The sequence below is a fragment of the Didymella exigua genome (assembly GCF_010094145.1).
Source record: "Didymella exigua CBS 183.55 unplaced genomic scaffold M421scaffold_42, whole genome shotgun sequence".
Taxonomy (NCBI): Eukaryota; Fungi; Ascomycota; class Dothideomycetes; order Pleosporales; family Didymellaceae; genus Didymella; species Didymella exigua.
Window position 1 is genome coordinate 139,368 of NW_022984816.1, and position 24,813 is coordinate 164,180.

The window sequence follows — 24,813 nt, forward strand, 5'->3', positions numbered from 1 at the left end:
CGGCACGCTCCAGCCGCGCGCTGCTGTACGAAATATCTAGCGCTGCTGACTGCAAGGACATGGCCACGGTGAGGGGTCGTTAGAGTGTGACGCGCCGTTGCTGTTGTCAAGTGTCCCAGCAGAAACCTACGTCTACACAACTACCCGTATAACTCCGCTGGAGTGAAAACGCACTAGTAGGGGTGACCGAGGCGCGCTTGCTAACATCAACTTTACTCCCGATTTCAATCGTCTTGACTGCATCAACAACAGGCTAAAATGAGCGTGTGGAAATGTCTCTATTCACTTGCTCAATCATTTGTGAGTAGATTGACACCTATTGTGTACCCCCTCTAGGAGTTGCAACCGACAACGTCCTAGCTGGCGGCAGCAACCAATAAGCTGTACTTGGTTGCCAGATGAGGATCAAGCGTGGACTAGCCGTGGATAAGGTGTGGATTTGCCATCTGCTATTGGCTCGGACTAATAGCCATCCGCGCCACCGCTAACTTCTACCACCTTAGTGGTTCTTTACTCCAGTGGAATTACAAAGTAGACGGCATACAGTCTGTAGTCACACAGCAGTGCAGGCACCTGGCACAGCTAAAGCATCGCACTACCTACTCCTACTCCACGCCCACCGTGACACCGCCCTTGGTCTTGTAGAATGCGACAAACCCCTTAATCCGCTCCATGCCTGCCTTCGGCTCGGGGTAGTACCATGCCACATCCCGGACCTCTGTCTTCCCTGTCGTCACAGTGTAGTAGCTCGCATCGCCCTTGTAAGGACAGTGCGTCGACGTGTCGGTGGGCGAGAAGTGCGACTTCTCAATCGACTCGGGCGGGAACTGGGCTGTCTCAGCGTGTTGCAGGGTGCGGGGAACACAGCGTGGGCGGAGAGAGGGTGGCTGCAAGGCGGTGGGGAGGGAAAGCGCACATATATGTTTCCGTCAACCACCTCCCAGGTGTCTGAGCGCGCGACTTCGATGCCGTTGATGGTTGCTGTTGCATGGGGCATTGTGCGGATTGGGATTGGGGGATTGGTGGGTGAGGAAGTGGGTTGAGGATGAGGGAGTGAGTTGAGGGTGAGGGAGTGAGTTGAGGGTGAGGGCTGTGGGGAGGCAGACTACGGACTACAGACTACGACTTGACGCCTTTTGTGGTTCTGGATGAGCGTGGTGGTCGTCACTGTTACTGCGTGCGGAGTGCGGGGTTATCGATACGGCGAGTGCGTCATCGCATGTCCTGTCTCCAAGGTTGTGAGGGGGCGCGGAGATGGTCCGGGATCGGAGGTGTTGTCGGCGAGTTACCGGCGAGCCATCAGCGAGCATCAGCAAGCCATCAGCGAGAGCACATGGGTGTGCTGGAGCTTGGCAGATTCGCTGTTTGCGGTAACGAATAATACGACTTGGTCAATTAGACAGGCTTCGACCGTGGTCGGTGTGCAAGATGCGTGCATGACATGCAAGACGCCTCCAAGCTAGCGCTGCAAAAGCAAGCGGTGTTGGGAACGAGCTTATCTCGGGGCGCAGAGTGCATCGATCCCTATCGGGGGGCGCGTCATACCTAGCAGCAAAGAAAAAGTGGTTTTCAGCGGACGTCGGCGCACCTCTAAGCTCTGACACGACCTCCTCCGCTCCATCGCACATCTCCAGGCTGCATCGCCGTGCATCAGCGACGCCTCACACAGCTCAATGGCTCCCTCCATGCGGCCCTTCGCCGCGGCGAGGCTCGTCTCGCAGGCCCGCGCCTACTCGACCCAGCGCCCGTCGCCCGTCGCCATCGCCAGCAGGGCGCGCTGGACGTCGCGCCCCGTGCAGAGCCAGCTTGCGCTGCGTTGGAGCATCCGCCAGCAGAGCAGCCTGACGCCGGATAAGCAACAGGCCAAGAAGGGCGGCTTCCGCGTGCTGCGCTGGACGTGGCGCCTGACGTGGGTGTCTGCCCTCGCCGGCCTCGCATACGTCGGCTACGGCATCTACGAGACGCGCAACCCCGTCGACCAGCCGCCGCCGCACCCGTCCAAGAAGACGCTCGTCGTGCTGGGTATGCTCGAAGCGCGTCGCAATTGCAGCGAACGGCACACGTAGGACGCATGGCTAACCACGACAGGCACCGGCTGGGGCTCCGTCTCGCTCCTCAAGAAGCTCGACACGGAAAACTACAACGTCATCGTCGTCTCGCCGCGCAACTACTTCCTCTTCACGCCGCTGCTCCCCTCGTGCACCGTCGGCACCATCGAGCACCGCTCCATCATGGAGCCCATCCGCAACTTCCTGCGCCACAAGAAGGCGGCCGTCAAGTACTACGAGGCCGAGGCCACCAAGATCGACTATGAGAAGCGCGTCGTCTACGTCAACGACGAGTCGCCCATCAAGGGTGACGTCTCGCAGACGGAGATTCCCTTTGACATGCTCGTCGTCGGCGTCGGCGCCGAGAACGCCACCTTCGGTACGTCCCTGCTCGACCCCCGCACGCGACATGGCTAACCCGCCGCAACAGGCATCCCCGGCGTCCGCGAGCACGCTCTGTTCCTGAAGGAGGTCGGCGACGCCCAGGCCATCCGCAACCGCATCATGGACTGCTGCGAGACGGCTACCTTCAAGGACCAGTCCGAGGAGGAGCGCAAGCGCCTGCTGCACATGGTCGTCGTTGGCGGAGGCCCCACCGGTGTCGAGTTCGCCGGTGAGCTCCAGGACTTCTTCCACTCGGACCTGAAGAAGTGGATTCCCGAGATCCAGGAGAAGTTCCACGTCACCCTCGTCGAGGCCCTGCCCAACGTCCTGCCCATGTTCTCCAAGCAGCTGATCGACTACACCGAGAAGACGTTCAAGGAGGAGACCATTGACATCCGCACAAAGACCATGGTCAAGAACGTCACAGACAAGTACATCGAGGCCGAGTCGACGGGCCCCGACGGCAAGAAGCAGCTGGAGAGGATTCCCTTTGGTCTCCTGGTCTGGGCCACTGGCAACGCCCTGCGACCCCTGGTCAAGGACTTGATCAACCAGATCCCCGCCCAGAAGGACTCTCGCCGTGGTCTCGCCGTCAACGAGTACCTGGTCGTCAAGGGCACCGAGAACGTCTGGGCCGTCGGCGACTGCGCTGTCGCCAACTACGCCCCTACCGCCCAGGTTGCCGCCCAGGAGGGTGCTTTCCTCGCCCGCATGTTCAACCAGATGGCCAAGTCCCAGGACATTGAGGCCAAGCTGACCGAGCTCTCTGAGGTCCAGGAGAAGGCGCCCAACGCCGAGGCCCGCAACAGGGCCTTTGACGAGATCAAGGACCTGCAGAAGCGGCTGAGGAGGATGAAGGGCGTCAACCCCTTCGAGTACTCCCACCAGGGCTCGCTCGCCTACATCGGTTCCGAGAAGGCCGTCGCCGACATCTCGTGGTTCTCTGGCAACATCGCCTCGGGCGGCACCATCACCTACTTCTTCTGGCGCTCCGCCTACCTCAGCATGTGCTTCAGCACCCGCAACAGGATCCTGGTGCTCATGGACTGGGTCAAGGCCAAGGTCTTCGGTCGCGACGTTTCGCGAGTCTAGACCCTCTTCCCTGAGTCTCCCTAAAAGTACCACCAATGTTCATATACCACCACCATCACCTCCCCATTGACTACCCCCTCTGTATTGTATCATGTAGTACTGGGCCGGTCTGGATCATCTCGGGAAGAGCTAAGGCGTTCTGCGGGTTGCGAGCGCGTTGATAGATTCTTTTGTGCCTGGTCGAGGCAAAGCAACGAGATGGACTTTTGCATTCAATGCATTCTTAGTTTGGAAATTACTGTCTTGTACGTGTGAAGTGATGAGCGTGTGACACACATGAAGGACATCTGCTATCGCGGACCTGACGTGAAGTCATGTCCTGCAGCTGCATGCACTTCGACTAAGACACTACCCTACGATGTTACTATTCTGCGACCGCGGCACGTCTTTTCCTCCTCTGCAGTCTAGTCTGCATTGAGAAAGGCGATTACTGTAACGGGCAACGCGTCGTCGTAGGCGCGGAATCGGAGCTACAGAAACGACTTTCCGGACTACACGTTGACTCTGTCGTTGTCACGCCCTAACATTGACGAGTCGAAGCTTGAATATTTTTCAGTGGGTTTAGTAGAGGAAAGACAAGTCTAGTCAACTTCGTTTCCTCAATTCTTTGTCTCCGTCTTTGCCACTCTAATACCCCACCATGGATTCGCAACAATTTCGGGATGCCGCCAAGGGCGCAATCGACGAGAGTACGACCCCTGCGTTGCTTACTCATGTATGTGTGGCATCGACTGATTCCAAGTAGTCGTGACATACTACGACAACATCGCAGACGAGTCTGTGTTGCCGTCAGTAAAGCCGGGATACCTGCGTCCGCTCATCCCCGATTCAGCGCCTGAGGAGGGAGAATCATGGGAGATCATCCAATCCGACATCGACCGTGTCATCAAGCCGGGATTGACACACTGGCAATCACCAAAGTTTATGGCTTTTTTTCCATGCAACTCGTCCTTCCCAGCTATGCTCGGTGACATGTACTCGGGGGCTTTCAACGCTGCAGCCTTCAACTGGATCTGCTCGCCTGCCATTACTGAATTGGAGACCGTGGTCATGGACTGGGTTGCTAAGCTCATTGGCTTGCCTGAGGTTTTCCTAAGTCAGGGCGAGGGCGGCGGTATCATTCAGGGGACAGCAAGCGAAGTCGTCGTCACAGCACTCGTCGCAGCTCGCGAGCGTGTCATCCGGAGAAAGCTCAAAGCCATGCCCGAGGGCGAAGAGAAGCTGGATGCCGCCGCAGATCTCCGCGGCAAGCTCGTAGCAATGGGCTCCGAGCACGCCCACTCCTCCACCCAAAAAGCCGCCATCATCGCCGGCACGCGCTTCCGCACCGTCTCCGCCCCCGCAGAAAACAACTACAGCGTAACCGCCGCCTCTCTTCGCAAAACGATCGAGGAAACAAAAGCCAAAGGCCTCATCCCCTTCTACTTCACCGCCACACTGGGCAGCACCGCTACCTGCGCCGTCGACGACCTGGCCGGCATCGCCGAGCTCGCAAGAGAATACCCAGATATCTGGATCCACGTCGACGCCGCATACGCCGGCAGTGCACTCGTATGCCCAGAGTACCAGCACCTCTGCCCGCCACTTGCAGCATTCGACTCGTTCAACTTCAATCTGCACAAATGGCTACTAGTAAACTTCGACTGCAGCGCCTTCTTCATCAAGCGCCGCAGAGACCTCATCGACACATACTCCATCACGCCATCGTACCTGCGCAACGAGTTTACCGAATCCGGCCTTGTCACCGACTACCGCGACTGGCAGATTCCGCTGGGCCGTCGCTTCCGCAGCCTCAAAGTCTGGTTCGTGCTGCGCTCCTACGGCGCCCAAGGGCTGCGCGCCTTCATCCGCAATCACATCCAGCTCGGCGAGTTCTTCGCCGCGAGGATCAAGACCCGTCCGGATCTGTTCCGCATCACGACGGATGCGAGTTTTGCCCTCGTCACGTTCCAGGTCACGCCCGCTCCGCCGCGGGGTGGTAAAGCGGACCAACCTGATCCCAGACACGAAGCGTACACCAGCGACTTCACGCCGAGCGGGGAGGCGCAGTACACAGAGGACTGCAATCAGGCTACGAAGCGTGTGTACGAGAAAATCAACTCCAGGGGGCAGTTCTACATCTCGAGCTCGGTTGTATGCGGGACGTATATCATACGCATCGTTAGCGCCAACACAGCCGCGGAGCAGCAGTATCTTGAGATGGTGTTTGACCAACTCGTCGAAGCTGCTGAAGAAGAAAGGAGGGGGGGGGGATGAAGGCGTGAAGACGTGAAGGCTGTCTAAGACGACCTCCACAGCATTCAATATGAAAGATATACGCAACAATCTGCCCCATACTGCTGCGCGTACTTCCCTTTATTCGTGCGTCTTGAGTGATCTCTGGCATCAAGCATCGCACCCGCATGTCTCAAGATCGTCCCCCCCCCACTCTTGTCAGTTGTCAAGCAGGTTTCCGCGCCCGAGGATAAACGCAAGACCAACCGCTGGATTCATCGCAGACCCTCAGCGTAGTGAGGTTTAGCTTACCATCTGCGTCCGGGCTGAAGATGCAGGCTGCTTCTGGGACTTGATGGATTAGAAGTGGGAGTCTGCGTGGTTTTTTGCACGTCTGGGGAACGGTCTGACTGCAACAGTGATCGGTATAAGAATAAATTCCGGAGCGAGCGTGAACGCTGGGGTAAGTGTGTCGCAACTACCGGACTACTTGTCGGCTGAGATGCTTCAGCTGTGAGTTCACGAATGTGAGTTCGAGTGCGCGGATCGAGATGATGCGTGTCCATTCCGTGAGGTACAAGATTGTGGTAGTGCTCGCTAGGTGATTTCGTGCGAGAGATGATGAACTAATCTCATGTCTAATTCCTTTCTTTCCGTTTCAGCAGTCTGTTTTATACCTGCACTTCAGTTCTATATCGCTCCTACCTCTTTCTTAGATAATTGCTGTAAAGCTTTCGGACAGTCACACCGCGACTGACGGTTGCGTATGGTATTACCGACTCAATAGGATCGTTGCTAAAGGCGTGCCTTGAAACGCTGTTCCTCGTAGTGGAGGCGGCTTAAAAGGGTTAGCGCCTCCTCGCTTCATAACCCCCTCGCTCACTCACGCATCGCCCGTCTGCGCGACTCGAGCCGAGCTGCGAATGTATGTTCCGTCTCGGCAGATTCTATAGCACTTCCAGAATGGCGCAGGCGCCAAAGCAGCCTCTGATCGCCATCGTGGGCGCGACAGGCACGGGCAAGTCAGATGTAAAAATTCGCCTCTCTGCTCTCCAGCCACAAGTACTGATCACGGCATGCAGCTTGCTGTTGAGATAGCACGCAACTTCGATGGCGAAATCATTAATGGAGATGCGATGCAATTGTATCATGGCTTACCGGTCATCACGAACAAGATCACGGTTGAAGAATCCAAAAGCGTCCCACATCATCTACTTGGCTGCATCGACCTGGAGCAAGAGACCTGGACTGTCGGAAAATTCGTGAGCAACGCTCTGGCTGTTGTGGGTGCTGACAGGTTCGACATTGGAGATGGACGGCTGATGTGGTTAGATCGACGAGATTCGCAGCCGCGGCAAGCTTCCAATCCTCGTTGGAGGCACTCACTATTATACACAATCACTCTTGTTCAAGGACGCACTATCAAAGGAGCCCGCCCTCGCCCTGAACGAGAACAGTGAACACTTCCCAATCTTGGACGAGCCAACTAGCGTGATCCTTGAAAAGCTAAGGGAGGTCGATCCTGTGATGGCGGACAGGTGGCATCCCAACGAAAGCAGAAAGATCCAGCGTTCTCTCGAGATCTATCTTAGGACTGGCAAGCCAGCTTCACAGGTCTACGACGAGCAACGCATCAAGCGAGAGATCGAGCAGAACGCTCTAGGTGACAGTCAGGGCGAGAGCAGCACTGGCTTGCGCTTTCCTACTCTACTGTTCTGGGTCTACGCTGGTAAGGATGTCTTGTACCCACGTCTCGACGGGCGTGTCGACAAGATGCTGGCTAGAGGCCTGCTGAACGAGGTAGACGAGTTGACAAAGTTTCGCAGCGAACACGAAGCGCGCACGGGGATTGCGGTGGATCAGAGTCGCGGTATTTGGGTGTCCATCGGCTACAAGGAGTTCCTCGGCTACCAGACCGCGCTTGCAGACAATCTCCTCCTACCAGAAGAACTCGAGAAGCAGAAAATCGCAGCTATCGAGAAGACTCAGGCTGCAACGAGGCAATACTCGAGCCGTCAAGCCCGGTGGATACGAATCAAGCTGCTGAATGCACTGTTTGGCGCAGGCTATAAGAGCAACATGTTCCTTCTCGATGGCAGCGATCTCTCAAAATGGGAGGAGCAAGTCACTCAACAAGCGACCGCGATCACTAAGGACTTCCTGTCCGGTCAGACGCTTCCAGAACCCTCCTCACTTTCTGCTGCTGCTGCAGAGAATCTGACACCAAAGCGCAACTACGATTTGAGCCAGCATCCAGACAAGTGGCAAAAGAAGGTCTGCGAGACATGCGGAACTGTATCCATCACCGAAAATGACTGGAAGCTGCATGGTCAGAGTCGCGCTCACAGACGAGCCGTCGGCATCAAAAAGAAGCAAGCAAATGCGAAGGCGCGTCCGCCAAAGAATCTCAGCGCATCGCAGGCTGAGGTCGTAGATGTTTTGGAGGCATACTTGGAAGGACAGTCGCGCGAAGACCCCCAAGCTTAGAAGGATGCTCAGCCACCTGCAACTTTGCCGGACTGTAATTCCCCTGATACCTCGGATGGCCATCGAATGTTTTCCGCCTCCAAAAACACTTGCGTTGGATCTCATAACGATGTTCTCGCGTAGACCTACACAAAGAAAGTGGTCGTGGGATTACCCGATCGGGACGTGAATAGGTCAGCCTTGGCGACAAGCTGGGTCCTTCACCTCTGAGCGCCAGAATGTATCTGCAACGAGACAAACGCAAGTTCCTGGTGCATTCCTGTTAACAGTTTCTACAACCCTAAACTCTCGATCTCGGATACACGGCTTCAATGTTCGATAACATGGCCTTCAGATACGGCAAAGTCGGCAATGAAAGCTCAACCGACGATGAATCGCAAATCCGCCCAGGCCCCAGTCACGTCACTTTCTGGAGCCGCGTGTACTGTATCGCTCTCAAGCTGCGCTGGCCATCGACATCTCTCCTTCTCCTTGTCATTTTAGCAGCACAAGTCCAGATCCTGCACAGACAGCCCACTTCACTGCCCGTCGGCGGCGAGATCAACGGCCTTGTCCCGAATTGTAACGATCGTTCTCAGCTTTCTCAACGAAACGCACACTGATACACGACAGTCGGCACAACACAAAAGAAATTCTCCAAAGACACACGCTACAACTCGGACCACAAAACCGCCTCCTCCATGGCCGCCACAAAGCGCAACTGGCTAGCCCTCGCCCCGCGCGGCGGCGGCATGCTCGAAATCCCTACCTACGCGTCCCATACCCTGCCGCGACCAATGCACTATAACGAATTTCTCCAGCTCAAAGGCAAGGACACATTCGTGCTCGCCGCGTTCCACCAAATGCACTGTCTGCACCACATAAGCATGACCATGGACAGCCTCGCCATGCAACTCCATGCGGGCAACACTACAGTAGATCAGTACGCGCTGGTGCATAACGATCATTGTTTTGATTACCTCCGGAATGCGATTATGTGCATGGCGGATATGACACTGGAGGGGCAGATTGAAGGAGATGGTTCGGATGGCGAGGCGGGGACGGATGGCACGGGGGCGATGCATGTTTGTAGGAACTGGGATGAGGTTGTGCGGTGGGCGGAGGGGAGGCGGTTGTATGATGTTGTGCACTTATAGGTAAGCGGGCTCCGGTGTGGGTAGTAGCGTTGAGGTTCGGATTTTTGTCGAACTGCCGGACGTTACCTACAGCTGCTTTAGAAATCGGGCGGCGTCTTCATGTATCGTGTTAGTAACCCAGATACTGTGTTATCTGCATTTTTGCACACATTGTTTGCAGATCTCAAGTTGGCAAGTAAAGAGATCTATTGGTTCGAGTCGAGTGGTCTACGAAGCTAAATAGCATGAAAATCGGCCCTACATGAACACTGTGACCTTCTATGTAAAAACTAGGAAAATGGAAACACGATAGCAACGGTCTATGAACTTCGTAAACAACGAAAAAAGCAGTGCGCCGGAAATTACGGTCTATCGATCTGGCTTCAGCACCGGCATCAACCGGCCCGACATTCCAGCGGTCCTGGAGGTCTTTATCAAGCCACGCGACCATACGCACATGCACGGCTTTGGCATCAGCTTTAGCGTCTTGAATCTCTTGGGTGGTTCTCTTCGTGTTGCGCGCCCACGCTGGCTTGTTGCTGTTGGCCTGCTGCCTCTGGGCCGCGATGTCCATCTCGGCTTTTGCTTTCGCCGTGTTGTATTGACTGCGCCAGTACTTGCTTGGGCTGAACCAGTCCCGGAGGTAGGCGCGGCCTCGCTCGCAGAGTCGGTCTGCGTAGTATGCGGGAGCGGCGTACGAGACGCCCACGGTGGCGCGCATATAGGTGTGGCACAGCCGGTGAGTCTGTTGCGTCGTATTAGTGAGCGAACGGTCGGATAGCTCTTCGGTCAACGTACCAGTTTTTGCAGATCGTAAGAGCTTATGCCCATGTCGTTGCGGAGGATGAAGTAGTGACAAGGCTGTGCTGTGCCCCTGATGGCGTTGTGCCTGCAGCGCACCGGCCCCAGGATGTGTGATATCTGCACCTAGGACTAGAGTGTCTCTCAGAATGGTAGAGATGCCAGTCGTTATATGGTTGATACCAGCTTGTTTGAGGTTAGCTTTCATGGCGATGTTGGTCATGTATTGTCGGACATCTTGCTGTTTGTTAAAAGTCTCCGCCGCAGCGCAAATCGAGTAAAGAACGAACACTTTGTCGGTCAGAAACTTGAAGCTCAAATAGGTGTCTTGACATTTCCTGTCGAGAAGCAGCACGACAATGTTGGGTCGCTTCGTTTGTTCATCCAACAGATTTTGAATGGCTTCGCGCAGAGTTTTTTTCATGTAGATCGGCGAGATGCACGGGTTTCCCTTGATGGAAGGAGTTACTGAAGGCGCCTGTCGCTCGCATTCCTTCATTGAAAGAATTTATGAACCTGTCACTAACCGTGGTGGCACGCTTGTTCTCGACGTTCGGAGCAACGAAGAGCTTCCACGCAAGACGTTGGCTGCTTCCCCTTATGAAGCGATCATTGACGAGGTTCCATCGTCCAGTATTGGCTTGGACGGGGATGTTTGCAAGCGCACCGCCAGGTTTCTTCAGGGCATACTGTATGAGTGGCGATGGCAATTCAACAGCAGGAAGCTGAATCGTTTCGCGATTGAAAGTTATGGTCAGGCATGCAGTCTGTGCTCATCAGTTACCCGTCGATTCACGGGGCATCATCAGTGCTTACTAGTTGACCTTGTGCGTTCATGGTGAAGCGTTGCAGACCTTCTGCAATCCTTGCGCGCATCTCTAGAGGTAACGTGATGGATTGCTTGTGGAACAAGCCAGCGATAGAATCTGGAATTGTCTTTCCGTAGATCTGATCGGGTAATATGCAAAGCAGTTCTGGGGCAATCCATACCTTCTGAGACTCTATACCTACATTTACTGCCATCAATCCCGAACTACAGAGCTTTCTGCGGTACACAGAACATGGCCAGCTATCCTGATAGACCTTGATACCAGCTGCAGACTTCACCTACCTGTTTGCTGGTACGCTGAGACGGTCATGTCTACAATTGGAAGCGACTTCCCCTTCTTATCATATCCCTGATACTTGAACCTCTGCTGATTACACGGGCGGCCAAAGCCACGGATGGGCTTAATTCTGGAGTGATGTTTGTTGATGTCTGAGTTTTGAGATTTGGAGTTCTGGCCACGATCGTAAGTGACGTAGACTCGCAGACCCCTCAACGCGTTTTCATCGTTTCTAAAGGGAGCAAGGCCTTTTGCAAGAACCTCACTGACGTATAGAGGCCTCCAGAAGGCGCTCGTTGTGGGAGCCACATTGAGAAGTAGGTTCCCCATTGCTGGTTTGACTGCACATGTCAATCCTCTCAGGCTCTGGAGGGAGTTTCCCCCGATAGCGACCCAGGCGTCCTTGAGGTAGAATTTGTTTCCGTTCAAGTGTAGGGTGTTGTTGGAAGAGATGCACTTGCGCAGGACGATGTTGAGGGCATTTTCTGTCGGTGTTGGGCTGAACGAAGACGAAGCGGGATGCTCCGTCTTGATGAAGGCTAGGAGTTCGCTTGTGTCTACTTCACGAAGATACCCAAAGCGCAGATGATGCGTGACGTCCTTGTCAGTGATGTCCACAAGGGGCCATTCTGCTCCTTGGCTAGTTGCAGCGCCACCTTGCACTTGGGTGGTGGTGATCTTGTCGTGCAATCTAATCCATGAGATGATCGTGTTGACATCATCGGTGGCGAAGGAGGCTTCGTTATCTCTTAGGAAACTGACTGACTGAATGGCAGTCCTCATCAGGCGTCGCTTGCCGGCGCGCGTTTCGGTCTCGGAGAAATCGGTGATCTGTTATGTAATCGTGGAACGTTGTTTTTGGATCAACTACCAGCTGGAAGTGATTGGTCATGACTCAATGATTCCCTGGGTTTAGAATGGAAGCTCTGACAGAATACTTCAGTTGACCTGTCAATGACTGGAGTTTCTGACTTGCCAGATTGACGTTCACAGCACTGCCGTTCGCATAATTCGAAGCAGCCGGTGCGGAAATATAATCGTTCATTTCTCTGGAATCGATCTCGGGATCGTTGATCAGCGCCACGGACGGTACAGGCGCCGCAGCATGTTGACCAGTTGTAGGAGCCGCAGTGGTACTTGTAGTCGAGCTGTCGATGGTCAGTGCACCAATGCCTTGAGCCAGTGCGTCGCCGCCTTGTGGTGGATTACCGGCCTGACCGCTCATATTCGTAAAGGTAGGAGGCTGGATCGATGCTGGGTGAGCTCCTCCCTCTGCCCATATGCCCATCTTACACTCACGCACCCATGTCCTTCCCCGGGCGTGCTCCAGCCCTTCCACCCCCACGCGCTCACTCACTCGCACCACCCATTCATCTTGCATTCCAGATCGCCCCACACAAACCCACAGTGACGGCAGGAAACAGCTTGCCACCTGGCACCTGACGTACAGCACAGAGGGGAATTCGAGCAAGCGGGGTGAGACAAAGCATTGTGCCAGTCACGACGGGAACGGAATCTGCTTGCCGCAGGGCATGAGACACGGGGAAGGTGTTGTGAGTTCATTGTCCGCGGTGCGTGATGTGGGTGAGCAGCTTGTAGTCTGGTGTTGCGAGCAAGCAGTTTTCAGGCTTGTGAGCATCGAGCACAACCGCGATTGGCGGAGACAGGCGGATTCTCGACAACGATGGTAACGCTGCGTAGCAGTCTTGCCGTGAGCGGAAGCCTGCTGTCTCAGGGTCTGGGAGGGTGCGGTCACCTCATGTCGACGGCTCTTTGCGCCCCCCTTCCAAGCCAATATCGACGTGGCACAAACAATGCACACAGAACGTCAGTGCAGTTTCATACAGATCCATAAACTCGTCTATCGAACCACTGGATGCTCGTACTGTACAAAACAAGGAAAATTTACATGAAGTGGTACAAGGCAAGCCAATCTGAAGGGGTATCTCGCCCCGCGCCATGTGCGCGGACTAAAGCAGAAATGCAGCCACATTGCGTAGCTGGTATTAGAAGGTCATATTGGGTACGCGCAGACGTTAGACAGAAAACCGGGTATATGCAGAAGTGCGCGAGCATGCAGTCGTACACAGCGAAGGAGGTATCGAAGGGGGCGTCGATGCCTTACTTGCCGCCTTGTGGAAGCTTGACGTTGTTGCTGAGCCATGCCTGGTGATTTGTTAGTTGAAGATATCCTGTGAGATGTAATGGTGTTGTCCGTACCAGTCCTTCGAAGATACCCTCTCCTGTGGTGGCACAGCTGGGCTCGACCTTCCATACGTGGTCCTTGGCAATCTTCTCGAGCTGCAGCTTATCTGATACCTCCTTTGGTCGCATGGCTAGCACATATTAGCCTGTCTGGTTTGATGCTTGCATTCTGGCATGACGCACCTCCTTGCAGATCCTGCTTGTTTGCGAACACCAGCAGCAGCGCATCCTTCATTTCCCTGTCCTGGATGATGCGGGTGAGCTCGGTGCGGGCCTCGTCGATACGGTCGCGGTCGTTCGAGTCAATGACGAAGATCAGACCCTGAGTGCCTGCATGATGTGTCAGCATACTTTCCAATTGTACAGCAGGCGAAGGTGTCCGGCAGGGCAGAGGGAAGCAGTCGCAGTGCAGCTTGCGTGCGTGCTCGCCTACCCGGAACGGTGCCTTGCTTTCCCAACATACCAGAGAAGTAATGTCTCCATAGAGGACGGATCTTGTCTTGGCCTCCGACATCCCAGACGTTGAACTTGGTGTTCTTGTATGTGACGGTCTCGACGTTGAAGCCAACGGTGGGGATGGTCGTGACGTCCTGGTCGAGTTTGAGCTTGTAGAGGATGGCTGTGCTCGCGTCAGAAGTGAGCCCAGGCATGGGCATGCAGAGGTGTCATACTGGTCTTTCCAGCTGCGTCAAGACCCAGCATCAACAGGCGCATCTCCTTGGATCCGAAGATCTTGCCCATCATTTTCGAGATCGAGGCACCCATGACGGCGGTGACGGAATCTGCAAAGGTTCGACAGTGGTTTCAAGCTGGCGGTCCGGCTGCGGTGTGGGCGGATTGTCGGGCGGCGGCAGATTGTGGACGCGTTGTCTATGCTCCTGTGACAGGTGCGCCCAGAGCTCGGTGTCGGCGTCGGCGTAATTGACCGATATTGGGGCGTATGCGCAGGCTGACAAAGGCTGACTGGCACACGGCGACAGGCTGACTGGCACACGGCGACGGGCTGCACTGGCTCGGCTGGGGGTTCACGGGCGTCGGGGGCAGTGGAGAGGATGCAAAGGAAGGGCAGCGAGAGATGAGATGAGGTTAAGACAGACGTTAGTTCAGATCGGCAACGCGCCTGCTTGTTTCATCTGACAGGGGTCTGTCGACCCTAACACGCGAGCTTGACCGGGACACTGCTCACAATAGGGGAAATGCGTGGATGCGGACATTTCGATTTGCATCCACTCAAACGTTGTTAGATTATTGCGACTACGCGCCAGGACGCCTGCAGCCAGCGCTCCACCTGCGTATGCAAATATCCTGCACGTTCGTTGAGCTAATGCACGAGGACGCGCTAAATCACTAATCTAAAACCTGAGGCTCCTGAGAATGAGATGCAGCACTCCAAAAGTCACGCAAGCATTATTGCTACGCGAGCACGGCACTTGTCCGTCTTGACCGGCCTGCACGGAGTAATTCAAGCCGACTATTGGCGAGCGGGAACAGTTCTTGATCTGGCGGCTGGCTGCAGGCGATAAACGGAGCAACCCTTGCAAGCGCGCCTCGACGCGTCAATGGTGAAAAGAGTGCACACGACTCGGTATCAAGATCCTCGATATTTGAGATGAGATTTTTATCACCGTGGTATATATACAGCGCAGCCCAATATACAACTCGATCCGTTTATAGGTCTCTTTCGCCCGAAGCTTGGCCTTTCGAGTATCTTCCCAGCCTGATGCCGCCAGGTATCTTCATTGAATGCCGATGATGGCGGCTTGGCCGGCGACTTGAGGGTGCGGCTCCCGTGCCGGATCTGTGGCAGGTCTTGGTCATGTCTCACGTCTTTTTCTCCTGCTCACTGACGCGCTCATTCCGGCAAGCTCCTCATCACGCCCTCGAAGGCGACCAGAGCAACTGCATTTGCAGGAAAGGCCCTCAGGAAGCATGGCACGAAGCCTCTCCAGTATCCCTTGAATCCGTTCTCTTTGTATACGGCCTTTGCTGCATCCCTCCATCGTGGGAACTTCCTCTCAGGCCCCAATGGGTCTGTCATGATGCGCTGCTTCACCACATCGCTCGGATATGATGTTATCCAGAAGATCTGCGCCGACAAACCACCAGCCCAGAAGTTGACTGCCGGCGTCGACAGGCTTGTGTTGTTTTGCAGCATTCTTGTGAATACATCGTACGAGCCCCACCAGAAGCAGAAGAATGTGCGGAAGAGGAGCGTCGCCGACAGGCCGTGGTACAAGCCGCGAATGCCGTGGCCGCGGAAGATCTTGGTGAGGCAGTCGATCGGTCCGCTGTAGAGTCGTTTGCTTTTGTCGGCAGAGTATTGAATCTGCAGGCGCGCCTTGATGTGCTCGACGGGCGCTGCGATGAACGATACCGTCCATCCAGCCATCATGCCTGCCATTGCATGACCCACAACAGGCAGCCTGCCCTGCTCACGGCCCGGTCGGGGAGGGTTGAAAAACTGATCGTTGAGTTCACGGCGGTACACGCTGAGGGAGCCAAGCATACTGTCGTACGTCAGCCTTCACGTTTCAGGCACCATAGTGAGGCAGAGCACGCGTACATCGAGTCCATGAACATCCATCCTACCAGCGGCGGTGTGGCACCCTTGTAGAGTCCTGCGAAACCCTCCTTCCTTACTGTCTGCAACAGACAATCCAATGGCCCGCGAAAGTGCGACTTGTCGGTCGTCTGTAACCGCACTTTGACTGTGTCGAACGGGTGTCCCACTGCCAGGGTTAGCTTGCCTTGTTCCTCTTTCTCGAACTGCCTCAAACATCACACGTACCTGACAGCTTCGCAATGCCCGAGAAAACACCGGCAACAAACCCGCGGTAGTGCGCAGGCTGTTTCTTATCTGCAGGGTCTACAACGGCGGCCGCTGCGGGCTGCTCGCCCGTCTTCATGACCGTGGTGGCCATTGTCGAGGTGTTGTCGCGTTGTGAGTCTGCACGATCATACCGGCTGAGCAGAAGTCAGCAGTGGAGTGTGGAGAAGCTCCATCAAGACTGGACGAATTGTCCATCGTGTCTGTCAGCCGTCAACAGCCCTGCAGCACAGCTCTATCGGAGACGCACAAGCGCCCGCGGAACGGATGGTGACGTGCGAGATCGGCGGGCTGGACCCTGCATTTCGCGCTTGGATCGAAGCGATCGTCTGGACTTCCGCAGTTGTACCTGGCGTGCCCCGCTCGAAATCAGTCGCCGGCGTGCTTTGCGACATGGAGAGGTGCACGATACGCGTCTTTGATCCTGACTGACACATATACACTGATATCTTCTCTCGCCACATCTATTCCATATCACGACAGCAAATATGTCAGAGACAGCAGCAACCCAATCAGCGCCGGTCGAGTCGAAGAAGGGTGCGTCCAGTATAATCGTAGTGGGGTACGCGCTGCATCGAACGCATAGCTGATCATGACAATAGTGTGGACTACGTTGATCACCAACACGGCCTATCTGACTGGCCTCCTCACCCTCGACTACAGCCTGAAGAAGCACGGCAGCAAGTACCCCCTCGTCGCGCTCTACACCGACACCTTCCCCGCCGAGGGCCACGCTGCCCTGGATGCGCGTGGCATTGCCAAAGAGCACGTCAAGTACCTGCTGCCCAAGGTCTCGAAGGACTACGCGAACGACCCGCGCTTCTACGACTGCTGGAGCAAACTGACGCCTTTCTCGCTCGAGCACTATGACCGCGTCGTGCAGCTGGACAGCGACATGTTGGTCCTTCACAACATGGATGAACTGATGGAGATGGAGCTCGACCCGCCGAGCGCTGCCGGTAAGGGCAACAAGGTCTTCGCCGCGAGTCATGCCTGCGTGTGCAACCCGTTGAAGAAGCCACACTATCCCAAGGATTGGGTACCAGAGAATTGCGCCTTCACCTCCCAGCATGGCGACCCTGAGAAGGCACAGACTGTCGGCGCAGGGCCTGCCGCTGGTCTCGGCATGCCCAATGGTGGTTTGCAAGTCGTGAACCCCAGCAAGGCTGTGTACAACCTCATCCTCGACCAACTTGCCAATGAGTCATCGATGAACTACGACTTCGCCGACCAATCGCTGCTGAGCGATGTGTTTTGGGGACGATGGGTTGCGTTGCCGTACATCTACAATGCACTGAAGACAATGAAGACTGAGGGTGTCCACCACCAGATCTGGCAGGACGACAAGGTCAAGAACATCCACTACATCCTCAGTCCCAAGCCCTGGGACGAAGCTCCTGAAAAGAGCAGCTATGAGAACCACAAGTGGTGGTGGGATGTTAACAACGAGAGGCTGAAGGCTGAGAAGAAGGAGGGATTAGAGGATGGATTCTAGATATGAACACTGATAAGGTCTGCTGTTGTTGCGTGGAGCAAGCTAAAATTCTAGATATAGAGCATGGTGTTGGCGGAAGAATTGAATCATAGAAGATGAGAATTGTTCCTGTTTGACAGTACTTCTCGCCACAACGAGGAAAGCGCGCTAAGTTAGCGTTCGGCTGCCTGTCTCAACCCCGGCCAGATTGCCGACAATGCATCGACAACCTCCACACCAGCCCATCAAGATGCAATGAATGCCCCAGCAGCTGACCGACGCCGTCGTCGAAGAAGAGTACCAGATGGCATGAGAAAGCGGGCCCCTCGAGCCTGCACCCACTGCAAGGCGAGGAAGAGCAAATGCATCGAGACGTCACGTGGCATCTGCCAGAGATGCATGCAGAGCTCACTAAACTGTGAATTTGAAAGGCAGCGAAGTTCTGTCGAGTCGGAACTCGAGATTACACACGAAGCTCAGATCAGCCCTTCAACTACTTTCGCCGCAGATACCCCAGCAGAGCGCTTTATGTGGCCTCGCTTCCTTCACAAACTACGTGAAACATTGTCGTTAGAGGAAGTCAGTGCATCAGAAGCGCAATCGTCAACATTGCCGCCAGTCCATCAACCGCGGCATACCCCTGACTCGGCCCGCAGAGTCCGTGTTGCAGCTCGAGCCTTTCCTCCCCAAGCAGTCGCACGCTTTCTCGTCTCGGTTTGCAACGAACATGGCACGGACTCCTTCCATTACTTCGATACTGCCCAGTTCTCTGCCGAGCTGGACGAATTCTACGCCAATGCTGACTCTCCTTCACGCCTCGACAGTGCATTTGTTTGCCTGGCACATGCCACATTCGCTCTCGGAAGTCAATGGGCTACATTGGTGCGACCAGAAGGGTCCATAACTACACCTCCGCCACAAGATAGCGACCCTGGTCGCATTTTCTACCAGCAGGCTCGCAGCCTCATCCCTGACATAATCGAACTCAGCTCCGTACGCACGGTGCAGGCAACATTTGTCATCGGTGTCTATCTCCTTCCGGCAAGTGCTATCAGTTCATCATATGTCTACCTTGGCCTGGCCCTGAGAAAATCTCTGGCAATCGATCTGCATCTAGAGGTAGAGGAGGTCAGTATCAACGAGACTGAGAGAGAACTCCGCCGAAGACTCTGGTGGGCTGTTTACTCTCTGGAAAGGTACACCTATGCCATAACGGTCATCCTCGCCGCAGTATCTGACGTTCGGTAGGTGCACTACAGTAAAGCTCAGCAGACCAAGATCTGTCGATACAGCAATCATCACAGTCAACCTGCCTTCGCCGCTTCCTGCACTTGATGCCCAACAAGCTTTCAACAATGTTGACCATCAGCTAGCAAATGCGCAACTCATGATGATCCTGGATCGAGTCGACGGGTCAATGTGAGTGCCTGACACCCTCCTTGATCCACCACCTAAGCCAAAAGAGCACCTCACAGTGAATAAACGGCCTCCACGAGTCGGTCAACCACCATGGTCTCTCAACAGTGCTGTCGAAAACCTTCAGAGCATGCGACCTGTGCCAAAAAAAAAAAAACTTCGCGTCTTACTGACGGACATCACAGGACTACACAAGGCCCAGTAACAGGTGTCGAAACTGCGCTGAAGCAATGGAAACGCTCGTTGCCACCTACATTAAAGCTGGAATTGATCCATCCACGCATATCGAGCTACCGAGCTACCTTCCACCTATACTTGAACTACTACTTTGCAAGAATAGCGATGGGAAAAGTCTCCGTCGTTGCGAGGGTCCGATCTTACCTAAAGAACCACTTCAGTGGGGGGAGTCATCACAATTTTGAAAAACACTCTGATCACCTAGCTGAAGCCTGTATCAAGGCATCGAAGAAAATACTCCGCTTATACGAAGACGTCCGGCGAACTGGAAACCTGACACGCTTCTCGTTTACCGACTTCCAAGGCTGTAGTGTCGCAACGTCGCTCATGCTGCTAGCCGGCATATTGGAACGCGACTCGGACTACGAAAGACATGTCAATTTTGGTCTTGACAGTTTACGGAAGATGGCAGAAGGTAATGCCACTGCGACAGCTGGGCTGAAGTTTGTGGAAGCTTTGCAATCCATTGCTGAGGAGGCCGTGCAGAAATTGTATCAGCACGGTGTTGCCACAACTATTGCGACAGCCACGCAGGACTTTCGGCAGACATCAGACTACGGTACCTGGGCTGATTGGCTGGCTCGTCAACCGAGGCAAGCAAACAGTATGCTGAGGTCAGGGACTCAGACGCCGCTGGATTTGGGAGGGTCTTCGATGATCTCGAACGGTGAACCTGTGATGGAATTTGCTAGCTGGGACGGGGCCGCTGCGCTCCAGCAACTCTCATCGGTACCTCCCCTGATACCACCCTCTGGTGGACTCCAGTACGAAATGAACGCCGCATCAACAGACACGCTCGATCCTGCGATGTTCATGACTGACTACAGCGAAGATCCAATGTTCCTTATGGGCTTGACTGGCTTCGACATGATGGGCTTCGGGTTACATGATTGAAACGATGTCAAGCTATGGCTATCAGAAGCCACGTGTTGACTCTACGTCATGATAGCGCACATTCCGGTCAGCGAAGACCTTTAGTGCTCTTCCCCGAGCCCAATCGAATACAACAAAAACCTTTGTGAACTTTCTCAAGCGATCTCACGTTTTCAAGCAACCTTTCCATGTCTATCGATGCCTCCAGAAGTAGACGAAGACTGTCAAACAAAGACGGAGAAATGCATGAAAGGATGGTATTATCTACAAACTACAAGGCGGGCTTCAACCTGACCGCCGTGGAGTCCTCGGCGATGTCAGCCCAGCGACTCTTGTATACACGACCTTCCTTCATCACTGCTTTCACATATGCTTCTGGCTTATCCAGAATCGTTACATCATCCAGCGGATTTGCAGCAAGGATTAGCAAGTCAGCCTCGAATCCTTCCTTAATCTGCCCCAGGCTATTCTCTCGCCCGAACATACGAGCAGGGTTCAGTGTTGCGCTTCGTAGCACTTCGAGTGATGAGAGGACCTTGGATCGAAGGTTGAACTCATGCGTCTGCGCAGCACCCAGTGGGCCCAGCAGATCCGTCCCAAAGCAAATTGTCACACCAGCATCTGCAGCAGTCTTTAACGCCTTCAGTCCTGCATCGAGGACCTCGATGTTCTTTGATGTCTCTGATGGCGGGAGGTACCCAGCCCACTTTGGCGACGCCATCTGATCGTATGTGATCAGAGTCGGCGTCAGGTAACAGCCTTTCTCGGCCATGATGGCAGCCGTCTCTGCATCAAGAAAGTTGCCGTGTTCGATACCCTTCACTCCTTGCGATATACAATGACGGATAGCTTCGGATGTGTACGCGTGTGCAGTCACATATGTACCGGCGTTGTTCGCACACTCTACCATCGCTCGGATCTCCTCCGGTGTGAACTGAAGATGGGTTATTTTGTCGGTGGGACTGCTGACACCACCAGAACCCATGATCTTGATGAAATCACTCCCGGTTCGAATCTCTTCTCGAACAGCTTGCATGCACTGCGGTACGCCATTGCACACGCGGCCGATGCCCGTCGCATGGCCACCACAACATGCTGAGTAGTCGTGCTTGCCGCGAAAGTCAGCGTGACCTCCAGATTGACTCAGTGCGTGGCCTGCAATGAATAGTCTCGGGCCAACTATCACACCATCCTCGATAGCTTCCTTGATCGCAGCGTGGGCTCCGCCGCAATCGCGGATGCTTGTGAATCCTCGGTGCAGCATCTGGGCGCATACGTACGGCTGTCGCAACAGAGTTACAGCTTCAGGGTTTCCAAAAGCTGCAGCCAAGTTGTCGAAGCCCGGCACTGCAATCAGATGGACGTGGCTGTCGATTAAGCCTGGAGAGATGAATTTCCCAGAGCAGTCGACAGATGTGATTCCGGAACGCTGAGTTGGTGTACCTGCCGCTGTCTCAATGGATGTGATTTTGCCGTTCTCGATGGTGACTGTTTGATTTGGTCGAGCAATCCCTGCCTCAACGTCGACTATTGAAGCGTTGTAGAGGATGTATGAGGCTGCCGCTGAGCGCAGCCATGGCTTGATGTCGGCTTCAGTGACCATTGTGCAAAGAGGGTAAAATGTTGAGCGGAGCTTCGAGGAAGGAAAATGAACAAAAAAACAAAGTGGGATGAGTGTCACACAGAAGATACGAAGCTTGGCTTGTCCATCGACATTGGTGATGAGGTTATCGGGTGGATCCCGACGCTAGTCGGCTAGGTATCGTGGAGGGTACAGACTGCCGACGGGTAGCTGGCTTCTATACAACTACCCGCACGCTATCTCTGCACGAGAAGCGGCATTCCAGCAATTGCTTCCTGGCAACGCGGCAGCTTGACATCGCTATCACATCAAGCTTTCTCCGCACTTTATCATGGCAGGACCCACCAGTCCCACCAGTATATAGGCCTGCATGCACCGTTTGGTCGGGATCATCGTCACCTTCATCATGAGTGAGTCCGCAGACAAACACACGGCCCACGATCCCAGGATGCAGCTGGCTGTTGAGGAGAAGGGCGATGTCCTTGAGGTATCTGCCACCTACACGCCCGAAGAGGAGCGACAGGTCCTCCGCAAGATAGATCGGACCATCTTGCCGTTGATCTGTATCGTCTTCTTCATGCAAGTAAGTGGCACGAGTCTGAACGCTGCCCAACATCACTGACCGTCCGCAGTACCTCGATAAGCAGAGTCTGAGCTATGCATCTGTAAGTTACTCCAGCCTCGACAGAGCGTCGCAACTGACATACCAGGTTTTCGGTCTTCTCACTGACTTGAACCTCACGAGCCACCAGTACTCATGGTGCTCCTCGATCTTCTACATTGGCCAACTTGTGGCCGAGTTCCCTTTCATCTACTTGATGTCGAGGCTTCATCTCACGAAGTTTGTTGGAGTCACAGTGATTCTATGGGGAATCACCTGCATGTGTCTCGCGATACCAAAGAGCTTTGCTGGTTTTGCCGCAGTCAGATTTCTCTTGGGCTTCACCGAAGGCGCTGTTTCTCCAGCCTTCGTTACCATCACGTCGATCTGGTATCAGAAGAGTGAGCACGCCACCAGGACAGGGCAAGTCTCATAACCTTCCCACAAGGCCTCCTACTAACGCAAGCTAGGCTGTGGGTGACCATGAACGGTTTCGCTCAGATCGTCGGCTGTCTGCTCATGTACGGCATCGGCAAGAACACGTCGCTGTCCCTCGATCCCTGGCGCACTCTCTTCCTCGTCTGTGGCGCCATGACAGCGGCATCTGGCGTTGCCTTCTATTTCCTCATGCCAAACGGGCCGAACGATGCTTGGTTCCTCAATGCTCGCGAAAAGGAAGTTTTATCGATGCGTATGGCCAAGGACCGCGAGGGAGGCGACAAAACATCGTTCTCCATGCGACAGTTGCGAGAAGCGTTGCTGGATGTTAAGACGTGGTTTGTCTTCGCTTTCGGTGTGCTCGTCACCATGCAAAGCCCGGTTCTGACAGTACGTCTCCGTCCCGACCCATCACCAATCGTACCGTCGCTGACTCTTGTTACCAGTTCGCCTCCCTTGTGATCAACACAATAGGCTACGACCGCTACCAAACCATGCTCTACACCGCTCCCTCCGGTGCCGTCCAAGTCACGTTCCTCTGGATCGGCGTACTAGGCTGCTATCTCTTCCCTCGAAACCGCACGCAAGTCGTGCTCGCGCTCATCATCCCTCCCCTGATCGGCAACGTGCTCCTCCTCAAGCTCTCACTTGACGCGGGATGGGGCATGATCGCCGCCTCCTGGCTAGCATCCTGCATCACAGCCGTCATGTCGCCGCTGCTGTCACTGACGGCTTCAAACGCAAAGGGCAACACGAAGCGCTCTGTCGTCAGCGCTGTATTCTTCATCGGGTACTGCGCGGGCTGTATTGCGTCGCCGCAGCTGTGGACGCACAAACCGAGGTATTTCAGTGGCGTTGTGACGGCGCTGGTCACGTGGTGTACGCTGTTTGTTGTCGTCATCGCATACTGGCTTGAGTGTAAGCGCGATAATGCGCGGAGGGATGCTTTGGACCGCGAGAGCGGGGTGGAGGAGTACGTGCACGGTGTTGTGCTGGACAAGAACGGGGCGCCGATTACGGATTTGACGGATAAGGAAGATGTGAGGTTTAGGTACAGTTGGTAGGTGGCACGTGTGTTTACAAATTCTATGCAATTGTTGACCCTGTACGAGCGTTCTGGCCGCTGAGCTGGATCGGTGACGCTGCACTTCTCTTGGACTTCTCGCTAATGCAGCCGCTGACCGTCTAGTTGGTGTCTCCAAATTGCTGTTTGGCTATTCTTGCAGGATGATCACCGTTATTGTCCTATTCGAAGCGCCCGTTATGATCGCGCAGCCAACTGTAGCGGTTTTACTTGATATTCAGCTCGTAGTGGTTGCTGCTGATAGAGACTTATCGTCAGAGATCAGGGAAAGGAAGGTCCTCGCGTAGGCGTCGATATCGTCCGGGTCAAGGGCCTCAAATTGTGAGCGATCGCTCTGATAGATAGACAATAGCGCTCCTGGATTGCTGCCGTAGTTAGCGACACTCGTTTTCATTAGTTCATCGTCTGTTGGGTTCTATTGCACGCGGTACGTGCCAATGGCAGGAACGGGACATGAATCGTACCACGCGCCGTCAAGCCAGCCCTCTGAAGCCCAATAGAGCTTACAGTCATTATTCATGATCGCGCGGTAGAAAATAGAGTCGTATCTGCAGCGTCAGTAGGGCAACGGACTTATGCAAAAACCTGCACCCGCAGCCTCCTCAAGCCAACAATCGCGACATTACCGTATCCACTTCCATCATTACGCTTGCCTCAGATTCTTCAGGTCCGACACACCGATATCAAGCCACGTGCCCTCGCGATGCGCCTTTCAAATGTCCCTTCGTATTGGTGCGCTTAGACATTACTTGGGTAATTTCTTGTACTGAGTATAAGCGTAACACTACTCTCTACTCGGGATGTTAGTCACGACGTGCAAGCCCCTATT

General features: G+C 54.6%; 13 protein-coding genes across 13 annotated transcripts; 8 read left to right on the plus strand and 5 right to left on the minus strand.

Annotated features, from left to right (window-relative positions):
• Positions 1-419: 419 nt before the first annotated feature.
• M421DRAFT_425101 (DUF427-domain-containing protein) lies at positions 420-1,268 on the minus strand. The gene is made up of 2 exons (XM_033593973.1): positions 917-1,268; positions 420-827 (listed from the first exon to the last, which is right to left on the minus strand). The coding sequence occupies exons 1-2, from the start codon at positions 995-997 to the stop codon at positions 606-608; spliced, it is 303 nt and encodes a 100-aa protein (XP_033444338.1). The 5' UTR covers positions 998-1,268; the 3' UTR covers positions 420-605.
• Positions 1,051-1,568, plus strand: M421DRAFT_297808 (uncharacterized protein). The gene has a single exon (XM_033589083.1). It carries the CDS (start codon positions 1,149-1,151, stop codon positions 1,461-1,463), a length of 315 nt encoding a protein of 104 aa, XP_033444339.1. The 5' UTR covers positions 1,051-1,148; the 3' UTR covers positions 1,464-1,568.
• On the plus strand, positions 1,449-3,759 carry M421DRAFT_425102 (FAD/NAD(P)-binding domain-containing protein). The gene is made up of 3 exons (XM_033593974.1): positions 1,449-2,022; positions 2,089-2,427; positions 2,479-3,759. Exons 1-3 carry the CDS (start codon positions 1,674-1,676, stop codon positions 3,522-3,524), a joined length of 1,734 nt encoding a protein of 577 aa, XP_033444340.1. The 5' UTR covers positions 1,449-1,673; the 3' UTR covers positions 3,525-3,759.
• Positions 3,760-3,978: 219 nt separating this feature from the next.
• On the plus strand, positions 3,979-6,018 carry M421DRAFT_425103 (aromatic-L-amino-acid decarboxylase). Its single transcript, XM_033593975.1, has 2 exons — positions 3,979-4,213; positions 4,270-6,018. The coding sequence occupies exons 1-2, from the start codon at positions 4,165-4,167 to the stop codon at positions 5,778-5,780; spliced, it is 1,560 nt and encodes a 519-aa protein (XP_033444341.1). The 5' UTR covers positions 3,979-4,164; the 3' UTR covers positions 5,781-6,018.
• Positions 6,019-6,701: 683 nt separating this feature from the next.
• Positions 6,702-8,225, plus strand: M421DRAFT_73326 (tRNA isopentenyltransferase; the record flags this gene model as incomplete). The annotated part of the gene is made up of 3 exons (XM_033596953.1): positions 6,702-6,767; positions 6,821-7,021; positions 7,071-8,225. The coding sequence occupies 3 exons, from the start codon at positions 6,702-6,704 to the stop codon at positions 8,223-8,225; spliced, it is 1,422 nt and encodes a 473-aa protein (XP_033444342.1).
• A 323-nt stretch (positions 8,226-8,548) lies between these two features.
• Positions 8,549-9,361, plus strand: M421DRAFT_95647 (uncharacterized protein; the record flags this gene model as incomplete). The annotated part of the gene is made up of 2 exons (XM_033598323.1): positions 8,549-8,786; positions 8,838-9,361. The coding sequence occupies 2 exons, from the start codon at positions 8,549-8,551 to the stop codon at positions 9,359-9,361; spliced, it is 762 nt and encodes a 253-aa protein (XP_033444343.1).
• A 458-nt stretch (positions 9,362-9,819) lies between these two features.
• Positions 9,820-12,472, minus strand: M421DRAFT_95648 (uncharacterized protein; the record flags this gene model as incomplete). The annotated part of the gene is made up of 7 exons (XM_033598324.1): positions 9,820-10,085; positions 10,139-10,634; positions 10,669-10,908; positions 10,958-11,089; positions 11,132-11,142; positions 11,253-12,078; positions 12,179-12,472. The coding sequence occupies 7 exons, from the start codon at positions 12,470-12,472 to the stop codon at positions 9,820-9,822; spliced, it is 2,265 nt and encodes a 754-aa protein (XP_033444344.1).
• A 631-nt stretch (positions 12,473-13,103) lies between these two features.
• Positions 13,104-14,649, minus strand: M421DRAFT_425105 (ADP-ribosylation factor 6). The gene is made up of 5 exons (XM_033593976.1): positions 14,124-14,649; positions 13,916-14,071; positions 13,636-13,782; positions 13,468-13,583; positions 13,104-13,413 (listed from the first exon to the last, which is right to left on the minus strand). Exons 1-5 carry the CDS (start codon positions 14,215-14,217, stop codon positions 13,369-13,371), a joined length of 558 nt encoding a protein of 185 aa, XP_033444345.1. The 5' UTR covers positions 14,218-14,649; the 3' UTR covers positions 13,104-13,368.
• A 390-nt stretch (positions 14,650-15,039) lies between these two features.
• M421DRAFT_425106 (mitochondrial carnitine/acylcarnitine carrier protein) lies at positions 15,040-16,518 on the minus strand. The gene is made up of 3 exons (XM_033593977.1): positions 16,241-16,518; positions 16,016-16,181; positions 15,040-15,959 (listed from the first exon to the last, which is right to left on the minus strand). Exons 1-3 carry the CDS (start codon positions 16,371-16,373, stop codon positions 15,305-15,307), a joined length of 954 nt encoding a protein of 317 aa, XP_033444346.1. The 5' UTR covers positions 16,374-16,518; the 3' UTR covers positions 15,040-15,304.
• A 123-nt stretch (positions 16,519-16,641) lies between these two features.
• M421DRAFT_425107 (glycosyltransferase family 8 protein) lies at positions 16,642-17,876 on the plus strand. The gene is made up of 2 exons (XM_033593978.1): positions 16,642-16,816; positions 16,882-17,876. The coding sequence occupies exons 1-2, from the start codon at positions 16,768-16,770 to the stop codon at positions 17,772-17,774; spliced, it is 942 nt and encodes a 313-aa protein (XP_033444347.1). The 5' UTR covers positions 16,642-16,767; the 3' UTR covers positions 17,775-17,876.
• A 121-nt stretch (positions 17,877-17,997) lies between these two features.
• Positions 17,998-20,482, plus strand: M421DRAFT_425108 (uncharacterized protein). The gene is made up of 3 exons (XM_033593979.1): positions 17,998-18,949; positions 19,002-19,172; positions 19,355-20,482. The coding sequence occupies exons 1-3, from the start codon at positions 18,009-18,011 to the stop codon at positions 20,298-20,300; spliced, it is 2,058 nt and encodes a 685-aa protein (XP_033444348.1). The 5' UTR covers positions 17,998-18,008; the 3' UTR covers positions 20,301-20,482.
• A 42-nt stretch (positions 20,483-20,524) lies between these two features.
• On the minus strand, positions 20,525-22,328 carry M421DRAFT_425109 (uncharacterized protein). The gene has a single exon (XM_033593980.1). It carries the CDS (start codon positions 21,880-21,882, stop codon positions 20,551-20,553), a length of 1,332 nt encoding a protein of 443 aa, XP_033444349.1. The 5' UTR covers positions 21,883-22,328; the 3' UTR covers positions 20,525-20,550.
• A 388-nt stretch (positions 22,329-22,716) lies between these two features.
• M421DRAFT_425110 (MFS general substrate transporter) lies at positions 22,717-24,008 on the plus strand. The gene is made up of 3 exons (XM_033593981.1): positions 22,717-22,886; positions 22,934-23,290; positions 23,347-24,008. Exons 1-3 carry the CDS (start codon positions 22,743-22,745, stop codon positions 23,962-23,964), a joined length of 1,119 nt encoding a protein of 372 aa, XP_033444350.1. The 5' UTR covers positions 22,717-22,742; the 3' UTR covers positions 23,965-24,008.
• Positions 24,009-24,813: the final 805 nt, after the last annotated feature.

Coding starts and splice junctions, on each gene's coding strand:
- M421DRAFT_425110 (XM_033593981.1), top strand. CDS start 22,743: ATGTGTCTCGCGATACCAAAGAGCTTTGCTGGTTTTGCCGCAGTCAGA. Junction 22,887..22,933: donor AGCACGCCACCAGGACAGGG/CAAGTCTCATAA, acceptor ACGCAAGCTAGG/CTGTGGGTGACCATGAACGG. Junction 23,291..23,346: donor TGCAAAGCCCGGTTCTGACA/GTACGTCTCCGT, acceptor TCTTGTTACCAG/TTCGCCTCCCTTGTGATCAA.
- M421DRAFT_425105 (XM_033593976.1), bottom strand. CDS start 14,217: ATGGGTGCCTCGATCTCGAAAATGATGGGCAAGATCTTCGGATCCAAG. Junction 14,072..14,123: donor TGACGCAGCTGGAAAGACCA/GTATGACACCTC, acceptor ACGCGAGCACAG/CCATCCTCTACAAGCTCAAA. Junction 13,584..13,635: donor CAAGCAGGATCTGCAAGGAG/GTGCGTCATGCC, acceptor AATATGTGCTAG/CCATGCGACCAAAGGAGGTA.
- M421DRAFT_425103 (XM_033593975.1), top strand. CDS start 4,165: ATGGATTCGCAACAATTTCGGGATGCCGCCAAGGGCGCAATCGACGAG. Junction 4,214..4,269: donor CAAGGGCGCAATCGACGAGA/GTACGACCCCTG, acceptor GATTCCAAGTAG/TCGTGACATACTACGACAAC.
- M421DRAFT_425102 (XM_033593974.1), top strand. CDS start 1,674: ATGGCTCCCTCCATGCGGCCCTTCGCCGCGGCGAGGCTCGTCTCGCAG. Junction 2,023..2,088: donor GAAGACGCTCGTCGTGCTGG/GTATGCTCGAAG, acceptor TAACCACGACAG/GCACCGGCTGGGGCTCCGTC. Junction 2,428..2,478: donor CGCCGAGAACGCCACCTTCG/GTACGTCCCTGC, acceptor CCGCCGCAACAG/GCATCCCCGGCGTCCGCGAG.
- M421DRAFT_297808 (XM_033589083.1), top strand. CDS start 1,149: ATGAGCGTGGTGGTCGTCACTGTTACTGCGTGCGGAGTGCGGGGTTAT.
- M421DRAFT_425109 (XM_033593980.1), bottom strand. CDS start 21,882: ATGGTCACTGAAGCCGACATCAAGCCATGGCTGCGCTCAGCGGCAGCC.
- M421DRAFT_425106 (XM_033593977.1), bottom strand. CDS start 16,373: ATGGCCACCACGGTCATGAAGACGGGCGAGCAGCCCGCAGCGGCCGCC. Junction 16,182..16,240: donor GGGCATTGCGAAGCTGTCAG/GTACGTGTGATG, acceptor TAACCCTGGCAG/TGGGACACCCGTTCGACACA. Junction 15,960..16,015: donor TGGATGTTCATGGACTCGAT/GTACGCGTGCTC, acceptor GACGTACGACAG/TATGCTTGGCTCCCTCAGCG.
- M421DRAFT_425108 (XM_033593979.1), top strand. CDS start 18,009: ATGAATGCCCCAGCAGCTGACCGACGCCGTCGTCGAAGAAGAGTACCA. Junction 18,950..19,001: donor GCTGTTTACTCTCTGGAAAG/GTACACCTATGC, acceptor GACGTTCGGTAG/GTGCACTACAGTAAAGCTCA. Junction 19,173..19,354: donor GATCGAGTCGACGGGTCAAT/GTGAGTGCCTGA, acceptor CGGACATCACAG/GACTACACAAGGCCCAGTAA.
- M421DRAFT_425107 (XM_033593978.1), top strand. CDS start 16,768: ATGTCAGAGACAGCAGCAACCCAATCAGCGCCGGTCGAGTCGAAGAAG. Junction 16,817..16,881: donor GCCGGTCGAGTCGAAGAAGG/GTGCGTCCAGTA, acceptor TCATGACAATAG/TGTGGACTACGTTGATCACC.
- M421DRAFT_425101 (XM_033593973.1), bottom strand. CDS start 997: ATGCCCCATGCAACAGCAACCATCAACGGCATCGAAGTCGCGCGCTCA. Junction 828..916: donor TGGTTGACGGAAACATATAT/GTGCGCTTTCCC, acceptor GAGACAGCCCAG/TTCCCGCCCGAGTCGATTGA.